This window comes from Zonotrichia leucophrys, unplaced genomic scaffold (assembly GCF_028769735.1).
Source record: "Zonotrichia leucophrys gambelii isolate GWCS_2022_RI unplaced genomic scaffold, RI_Zleu_2.0 Scaffold_498_37388, whole genome shotgun sequence".
NCBI lineage: Eukaryota > Metazoa > Chordata > Aves > Passeriformes > Passerellidae > Zonotrichia > Zonotrichia leucophrys.
The window spans coordinates 5,069-14,550 of record NW_026992703.1 but is presented as its reverse complement, the minus strand read 5'-3'; the positions used below and the strand labels follow the sequence as shown (position 1 = coordinate 14,550).

The following is a 9,482-nucleotide window of genomic DNA, read 5'->3' as shown; positions in this document are numbered from 1 at the left end:
TGCTCCCAAGCACTTCCCCATCCACACTGGACCACCTGGAACGCTTCCTCTGGAAAAACAAACAACACATTATTGAAAAGAGTTTAGAGACAAAAAGGGAAAACAAGAAAAACAGTAAAAACTCTTATCTCTGTCAGGGCCTTGAGGAAGGCCCAACTCCTACATGGTAGGGAAAAACCCAGCCATGGGTGAGGGAAGCCCACACTTTCTCTCTTTCCCCCTGCACTGCCCCCCAAAATCACGGTGATCCCAAAGCAAACAAGGGCAGTGGAGCAGCCCAAGCCCTTCCTTGCCTGCACAGCAAAGCAGCTCTGCACAGGTTCTGGAGCCCCACCTCTGCTCCCACCATGGGGTTTGTTTGTGTCGGGCTGGCTGCCCCAGCCCCAGCCCCAGCCCGGGGCACGGTGGGTGCTGGGGGATGTTGGCAGGGCCAGGAGCCCATTCCCATTTCGTACCCACCCCAGGCCATCCTCCCAGCCCTGCCAAAAGCAGCTGGGCAGCGACTGAAGAATGAGTTGCATCTGCCCCAGCAAAGGGGGAGCCTTTGGTTCCCCACCATGCTGGGCAATGCCCAAATCTTGCAGAATTTCCGTGGGTGGGACTCATCTGCAAATTCCCTGTGGAGTTTGGCTTTGAAGAAGGGGCCAGAATCAAAGTCCATCACCTTCAGCCTCCAGTGGCCAGGCTGAGGAAGAGCTTCTCATCCTTGATGTCACCCTCGCTGTCTCCAGCAGCAGCAGCAGCATCCCCACCCGGTACAGCTTCTCCAGGGGCTCCTTCTCCTTCCCTGGGAGGCTCTCAGGGCTCTGCCCAGGGTCCCAGCTGTCAGGGAACCAGGACAAGCAAAACCAGCTGGGATGGCGGCCACCAGTGCTGGGCAGAGCAGCTCAGCTCCAGCACAAGGGCTGTGTGTTCCCATCCCATGACCCCGGTGCAGTGACACAGGCAGCACAAAAAGCTCTGGGTTCCTTTGCTTCTCATTGCCAAGGCATATGTGGAGCAGGAACTTACCAGGGCTCTGGATCAAAGTGTGCCTGTGGCTCTCTCCCTTCTTCTATGGCAGAGGAATATCCCACATCCAAGGATAAAAGAACAGGTCTTCCAGTGCGGGTCTGTCCAAGGAGTTCACAGATAAACACCACCTGATCAGATCTTTGCACTCTGGGGAGAGAAAGCAGAAACTGATGGTCAGCCAGAGAAGGCTCCTGTCTGCTTTACCCCACTATTCCCATGCCCAGGCCATGCTGGATGCACTCTGAGCTGGGCCTAAACTTTCCCATCAATTCCCTGTCTTGGAGGAGAGCAGGAGAGCAGGACATGTGCCACCTCTTCAGCAGCTGCCAGAGTGGGATGCCCACGAGCCCGCTGCTGGCTCCCAGCACTGGGATTCCCCCCATGCCCAGAGAAGAGGATCCACCTTGAGAGAGCCTTTGTGGCAGCGGGAGCTGGCCCCAGCTGAGGTTCCGGCCCCTGCTGAAAGGGTGCTCCCCGCAGACCATCTGGTGCAGCAGGATGCCCAGGGACCAGACCGTTGCTGCCTCGCCATGGTACCAGCCAAAGTCGTTCCATTCCGGGGGGCTGTAGGACAGTGTTCCTATGGAATACAGATGGAGTTCATCAGGGGGATGCCGCTGCTCCCAGAGCCTGGCACCACCATCCCTGGGCCTGCGGGGGCTGCATCAGGGGCACACAGGGTGACCACTGCCCTCTCGCCAGCATCTGGGACTTGTGCACAAAGTTAGGGTTGGAAAAGAAGCCTCTGGTGCTGGAAGAGGGCAGCCCTGGCTAGGCCCGACCATGACATGCAAAGGAAAAACCCACTCCATGCTGGGGAAAAAACATGCCCTTATCCTCCCTGCCTGCATTTCCCCAAAAATATTATGAAGCCAAGGGAAACAGGGCGAGTGGAGCAGCCCAAGCCCTTCCTCTCGTCTGCACACCAAAGTGGCTGGGGCACAGGTTCTGCCCTCCCTCTCTGCTACCCCCAACCACGGGGGTTTTGGTCATGCTGGCTGCCTAAGCCCAGCCCCAGTCCTGGGCAGAGTGGCTGGCAAAGGCTGCCAGCAGGGCTGGAAGATGGCTGCCCACCCAGCCCCGCTCTAAAGCAACTCAGCTGAGGACTCAGTGCCCTGACTGGCAGCAAAGGGAGAATCCCCGCTGCCACAGCCAGCTTGGGCTGGGAGATGTTGGGCCATGAGATGTCAGCAGCGGGAGCACAGCCCTGGGTAGGCTCACCTGCAAAGTGAGTGTAGACTGTGTCCTGCAGGTAGGTGCCACAGCCAAAGTCAATGAGTTTGGCCTGCCCGGTGTCCAGGTCAACCAGGATGTTCTCTGGCTTGATGTCCCTGTGCAGGACCCCGCAGCTGGTGCAGTGCCGCACGGCCTCCAGCACCTGGCGGAACAGCTCCCGCGCCTCCTCCTCGGGCAGGAACCGCCGTGCCCCAATGAAACGATGCAGGTCCTGACACTGCTCTGGCCGCTCCAGCACCATCACGATGCAGTTGGGGAGCTCGAGCCACTCCAGCAGCTGGACCACACCGGGGAAGCCAGTGGACACCTTGGCCAACAGCACGATCTCCAGGGGTGCGCTGGTGCCGTCGGGCTGCGGGAGGAGCACGATGCCGTCACTGGGGCCGATGCCGTGCCAGGCCTGGGGAAGCCCTCAGCCAGGCCGGGATGCTCTGCGCCCTGCGCTGGCCCCACGCCCGCTCTCCCTCGGGGCGTCCTGGCGGCTCCCACCGTGCCGGGCCCCGGCTCATCCCTGGCCGGCAGCCCCGGCTGCCGGCCCCGCTCACTCACCAGCTCGCCCCAGTGCCGGACGCGGTTCCGTGGCACCCTTTTGATGGCCACCTGCAAGCCAAGGGCAGCAGCGGGGTGAGCTCGCCGCCCGCACTGCGAGCCCCATCCTCCGCCCTCCGCCCTCCTCCTCCTCCATCCCCTCCTCCTGCGCCCGCCGCAGGCCCCGCCGCTCACCGGGGCTCCGTCCGAGAGCCTCGTGGCCGCGAAGACTCTGCCGAAGCCGCCGCGCCCCAGCAGCGAGCCCAGCCGGTACCGCTCCTGCAGGGCCTCCTGCGCCGTCCCTGCGGGCGGGACGCGGCTGTCAGCGCTCGGCCTGGGGCCAGCAGCGGCCCCCGAGCGCCCCTCACCCGCCCCGGGCCGGCCATGCCCAAGCGTTCGCTCCCGGGAACGCGGCACGGGAGGCTCGGGGCCGGCGGCCGCGCTGCCGAGCGCCGGAGCTCGGGCCGGGGAAGCCGCAGCGGAGGCGGCGGGAGCGGCCGCGCCACCTGTGTCCTCCGCGATCCCCGGGAGGAGCGGGGGCTGGGCCGGGGCCGGGGCCGAGGCCGGGGTCGGGGCCGGGGTCGGGGCTGGGGCTGGGGCCGGGGCCGGGACTGGAGCCTGCCTCGGGGCCGGGGCCGCGCTCGGGCCAGGCGGAGCCGAAGGGCGGCGATGCCGCCCCCGCCCCAGGCACTGATGCCCGCCCAGCAGCGCCACCGCCAGTACAGCCCGAGCTGGGCGGAGGCGAGACCGCGGCGGGACGGCCGGGGCCGGGCACGGGGCAGCCCCGCCCGGGGCCGGGGGCGGGCCGGGGGCATGGCCCGGCCCTGCAGGGGACAGGGAGGCGGGGAGAGGAGAGGGAACCCGGGCAAGGGACCCCGAGAGAAGGGTGCCCGACCGCGGGAAAGGGAGAGAAAGAGCGAGAGAAAGAGAAAGAACGATTTTTCTAGTCTATCTGCTTTTGCTGCTGTCGCTGCTGCTGCTACCGCCGCTGCTGCTGCCGCCGCTGCCGCTGCTGCAACTGAAGCACCGGGGGCGTTCGTCCCCGTGTCCGTTCCCCGCTCGCCCCACGAGCCCCACGTTCGAGCCCCATGCGCCCCGGGGACAGCCCCTCCGTCTGCCCAAACACGGGAACTTTGCAGCCTTGAGCCCGGATGCAGAGCCCTGACTCCTGCACACTGGCACAGCGATCCCTCGCTCGCTGCTGTGCATCGTCCTTGCTGAGGGTCAGACACTGTCGAGCCACCTTCCCTTGGGGTAGGATTCCTACCTGACCCCAGGACTGCACTTACACCTCCAATGTTGCTTTCCAGTAAAAACAGGGGAAGGAAAACTGTTTGTGGCTCATGGTATTTTAGAGCGTCTAAAAATCACTAAGTCACAGATCTTAGAGGTGCTGTGCATCTGGAATTACTGGGATGCAACATGGAAAAGGGGAGCATAGAAATAAATAGATGAAAACATCTTGGATTGTTTCTTTCATTTTCATTTCACTTCTGGAAAGCTGTTTCAGTTTTCCAGGAATCTTCTCCTGTCTGCTCTTGCCAAGAATCTGTCATGGAGAGCAAGGTCGAGCTTCGGTCACAAGACTTTCCACCAGGAAATTATGCCACTGGTGAAATTTTCATTGTGACTGTTTGTGCTGGTTTAGGGCAAATTTTGGGAGGAAACCTACAAAAGGGGTCTGACTAGAAAGCAAGTTCAAGCGGCTTGTCCCCCTATTATTTCAGGAAACAACTTCCCTTGAGAAAAGTGAAAAAACCCAGTTTATTTCACAAGTAAAGTATTCACAAGCATGAAAAATGAATAATACTAAATAAAACCTCTGACAGTGCTGAAGAGATGGCAAATTCAAAAAGTCCTTTTTGTGGGTTGTAGTTGGCTCACTCGGTCTCTCCTGAGTCCCTCTGGTGCTGGAATGCAGCGTCTCAGAGCTCGGTGGGCCACAGGGGTGAGCTGCTGCCAGTGTTTTTCTGGGTTTTCAGTGCAGAGCAGGTTTAAACAATTCCAAGAAAAAGGAAAGTCACAGTCCAAAGGAACTTCTCTGCCTAAGCTAGCTAAAACCAAATTGCTAGACCTGGGCTGTGAAGGCATCGGGAAATTTCCAAATTTGGGCACTGGTGGTTCCAGCAAACAAGAGAGCTGGATGGTGCTGGAGCCAGAACCTGCAAATTTCAAAATTATGGCTTTCTGTGCCAGCAAATCACTGGACTTGGGCTTTGCTGGCACCAGGTATTTTCCAAATCTGGCAACTGGGGCAGCAAACACAAGATGTGGTCGGTGCCAGACCCAGTAGCAGAAAGTTGCCGGGTTTTGGCTTTCTGTGCCAGCAAATTGCTGCACTTGGGCAATTTCCCAGCACTGGCAAATTTCCAGATCTGGGCACTTGCACAGGAAACACCAGATCTGGGTGGTGCTGGTGGCAGCACTGGGAATCTGCTGGGTTCTGGCTTTCTTTGCCAGAAAATTGCTGCATTTGGGTTGTGCTGGCACTGAGAAATTGCCAAATATTAACTTTCTGTGCCAGGAAGTTGCTGGAATTATTCTGTGCAGGCATCTGAAAAATTCCGGATCTGGGCACTGACGGTGTCAGCAAACACGAGATCGGAGTAGTGTAGGCACCAGGTATTTGCCTGGTTTTGCTTTCTTTGCCAGCAAATTGCTGCACTTGGGCTGTGCTGGCACAGGGAAATGTCCAGATCTGGGCATGGGCGGTGCCATCAAGCACCAGGTCTGGGTGGTGACAGTCTTGGCACCAGGAAATTGCTGCCTTTTGTCTTCTTTTTCCAAAGAATTGCTGCACTTGGGCTGTGTTGGAATAAGAAATGTCCAGGCTGGGGTACGGGCAGTGGCAGCAAACACCAGATCTTGGCATTGCCGGTGCCGGCAGCAGAAATTGCCAGATTTTGGCTTTCTTTACCAGAAAAATGCTGGACTTGGCTCTGCCAGAACAAGGGAATTTCCAGATCTGGGCACTGGTGGTGGCAGCAAACACCAGACCTGGTTGGTGCCAGACCCAGTAATGTTGGAAATGAATTTGTAGAGAATTTTTAAGGTTTGAGAGAAGGTTTCTATAGTATGTATACAAGTGTCACGATCCATCCTTACGAACGGGTTTTGTGGTGGTTTGTGGGTTGATCTCAGAGTGCAGAAAACACGGACACGGTACAGGGAGTTGGTGCTATAACCAAAACAAACGTACCTTTATTGAATAACCACAGCAAAATGCATTGAGGAGGAACTGGGGGGAAAAGGGAAAAATAAGGAAAAAGAGGGAGGAAGAGAAAGGAAGGTATAGAGCTACCAACTGTTTTACTAGGCCAGGACTAGAGCCAGAGCTAAGCAAACTCATGCAGCCAGGTGACATTCTGTAACATCAGAAGCTGGCAACCATGAGGACTTGGCTGCCAAAAGGTGACAGTTTGTACTGGGCCCAGAAATGTTTTTCCCCAAGGCAAAGCAAATTGAAATGTGAAGTTTAAAAGCTTCAAATGACTATGAAAGGAAACTGCAGAATAATTTCTGGAAGGGCAGCATTGTCAATGATCTTGCAGCCCACCAACAGCTGGAGCTGAATCGAGAATTGCTTCTTCCAGCTGTGCAGGAATTCATTCCACTGGCAAGCACTGGTCCATGGGAAGAAATGATCCCCTAGCTCTGGGCTGAATGGCGCCCAGGCTGCAGTGCAGATTTGAGGAGTCCTTGTCACTTGTTATTGGCCTCCCAGTGCACTCATCCTTCTGCAAACAAGGTGCAAACAACACAGCTGCATTGCTGTCCCAGGTAAATATACATACAGGTGATTGCCAAAGCAGTGCATCATTTCCCAGTGAAATACATGACCTCTTCTCACCTATGGAATTGTGATTGAAGACACCTGTGAGCCAGATCTGTGGGAGATTGCAAAGGAGCAAAGCTTTGGGATTTGGGCACACCTCTCTTGGTTTCTTTCCTCAGGCCTTTGGTGAGTAAACAACACAAATAGATAGAAAACCTTTGACTAGACAGGATGTTTTGGATCCATTGTCCCCCAAACAGGTCAACAGGTGACTCTGTTGTAATGCCAAGTAACAAAGAGCAGCACAAATGACACAAAGAAACCATGGCCAAAGAGGAAGAGGAGAGGCCCAATGAGGAAAGGACGCGGTGAGACACTGGCACACTGGATGAGCTGCACTCCCATAATCTCTAGGCTAGCAGGTCCTGGTCTCACATTCTCCTCTTGATTTATTTAAATTTTATTTTTTTAATTTACTTTTTTTCATCATCAAAATTAAATATATCCAATTAAAAATATGTCATCAAATTTTAAAGGTAGAATCAAAACACAATAATTTAAAACTACATCTAAAGATCAGAACATATGTACAGCTGTAACTATCAAGCCTAACGCATCAATCCTATTCTTCAAACACTCTTCATACAGGCGGCAGCTTCTTCCTGAGCTTGGAGGAAAGAGAGCTCTTCTGGATGGGAGGTGAGGACTTTGTGGGTGAGGGAACATTAGAAGTGTCTGGAGAAAACTTCTCAGTAGGACTGTAACCAGCCAGATGTGCAAATTGGAGACACAAAGTTTAACAGAGAGGCAAAGTTTAACAGAGGCCACCATGTAAACCTAAAGCATCTGAAGCTCCATAATTCCTGGGACACATTTCCTGGAAATGTCCAAACAGCTGCACAGGGAAACATGCTCCTGCTGGCAGACACTTGAGGCAGGCCGGGGCACAACCCTGAGCCACTTGCCCAGAGCTGGCACAGGCACAGCCTGGCCTCTGGGCTGCCCTGGGACAGCAGGGAGCCCAGAGCCCTGTGCTCTCCAGGAATGGCTTAGCTGCACATGCACCCTCCTGCTCCTCTGCCTGCCCTACAGCCCAGCAGCCCCACAGCTCCAGGGGCACTGGCAGCAGCACAGCTCATTGCAGGGGCACATGCAGGCACAGCTGTTCCCTGGCAATGTGCACAGCCTCTCTGGGCTGCGACAAGACAGCAGAGACTGGCCCAGCTCCCCCCTCACCTCTGTGTGAGGCTGAGCCATGATTGCCTTCACCTTGTCCTCCATCTGGAGCTGCTCCAGGCCCCCCATGCCATAACTAGGAAATGTGATGGAGAGAGCAGGGGCAGATTCACACCCTTTCCTTAGGATTTCGTCATTTTTGGCAGAGCTCAAAAGGCAAATCCAGAGGTGTCCAACTCAGCGCTTCCTCAGCTTTCTGGAGAACATCTCACCTTCACCAGCCCAACATTTTGGAGAGCTTTTCCCGCACGTGTGGAGGCTTGCTGGCAGCACATTCCTTCAGCTGGGTGCCCATCACCTTGCAGAGGGCAGAGGCGAGCTTGGTGGCCACGGTGCGGACGTTGGCGCTCCGCACAGGCAGCGCCTTGTTCCCCAGGCAGGACCAGAGCACGGGCAGGGCGTCGCGCTGGGCGACTTCAGGGCTCCTGGCATGAACCCCCTGCACAGGCACTGCCGGGACAGAGACACAGCTCCTTACCCACCAGCCTCACTGCAAACAAGGATCTACCTCTGCTTCTGCTTCTTGCCAGCCTCTCTGGCCAAGAGCAGCAAAATAGCACCCAGAGCCCCTTGGTCCAGAAATGGGAAAAGCAGCTGATTGTGGGATCTCAGCACAGCAGTCTTGATGTGCAGAGACACCGAGACAACCGTTGGGGGGCTCAGAGGTCCTGGAACATGGCCAGAAGTGTCTGGTGGTTGGACTTTGACCCAGCACAGGAAACATCACCTGTATGAGGATGGGAGAATCACAGGGGATAAGTGGTGAAGAGATTGATTAGTTATGGTGTGAAACACAGGGTTTAGAATTTCGGTACAGGGGGGTGTTAGGGAGACAAGATGGAGGAATTGGGGCGTGTCCTGTCCTTCTTCTTCTTCTTCTTGTCTTCCATCTTCTGTGGTGGTGGTGGCACTTTGAGATTGGTTCTTACTAAAAGTGCACTTGTCAATAAGGGTGAAAGGTATTGGGGGGAAAAGGTAAATATCTTATACATAGTTTTGGGTATAAAGACAACTGACTGCCCCGAGGGCACGCAGTGTGCTCATGGCTGATGTGCTGTGTGGACCTCTGTCGGGCCGAGAGAAGATATTGTAGATAAAAAATTAATAAACACTGAAGACCGAAAAAACCTGAAGACTCCTTTCGTCCTTTGGAGCGCGAGCTGCCCCCAAGGCTATCCTGAGCCTTTCTAGGCCATCAAAACAGTGGAGTAGGGACAACTGGCGTCCGCTGGGTAGGCTACTCCCACCAAAGGGAAACAGGATATCAGCCCTGAAGAGCCGAGACTGAAGAGCCGACAGGAACAGCTCCGGGTTTGGACGAAGTCCCAGGAGAACACTGATAACTCCTGGGGAGACAAGCCAGAAGAAAAAAAAAAAAAAAAACGGCCAAGAGAGTGTGAAAAAGACAGCAGTCACTGAGAATTACATCTCTCAGCTTCTTCCGAAGAAAATTCGTAGCAGAACAGTCCGCATCGGAACCAGAAAGGCGCCTCTGGGACCACTCTTCTGTGATCTGCTGGACAGAGATCAGGAGCCCTCGGACTGCTCTGACGACAGACATTCGGTAAGAAGGTCAAAAAAATTAAGAACATGGGCAGCACATTGTCCCAGGAACAGCTGGGAATTTTATCAGCCTTACAAGGCATAGCACAGACATATACAGTCGGGATCCGAAAGAAAGAGCTGAAAGAGC

General features: G+C 55.5%; 1 protein-coding gene across 1 annotated transcript; it reads right to left on the bottom strand.

The window, feature by feature from the left end:
- Positions 1 to 1,054: 1,054 nt before the first annotated feature.
- LOC135441777 (serine/threonine-protein kinase pim-1-like) lies at positions 1,055 to 7,858 on the bottom strand. The gene is given in 7 exon segments (XM_064701326.1): positions 1,055 to 1,161; positions 1,418 to 1,594; positions 2,236 to 2,602; positions 2,800 to 2,850; positions 2,974 to 3,311; positions 3,314 to 3,602; positions 7,790 to 7,858. Coding segments are annotated over 7 exon segments (1,398 nt in total).
- Positions 7,859 to 9,482: the final 1,624 nt, after the last annotated feature.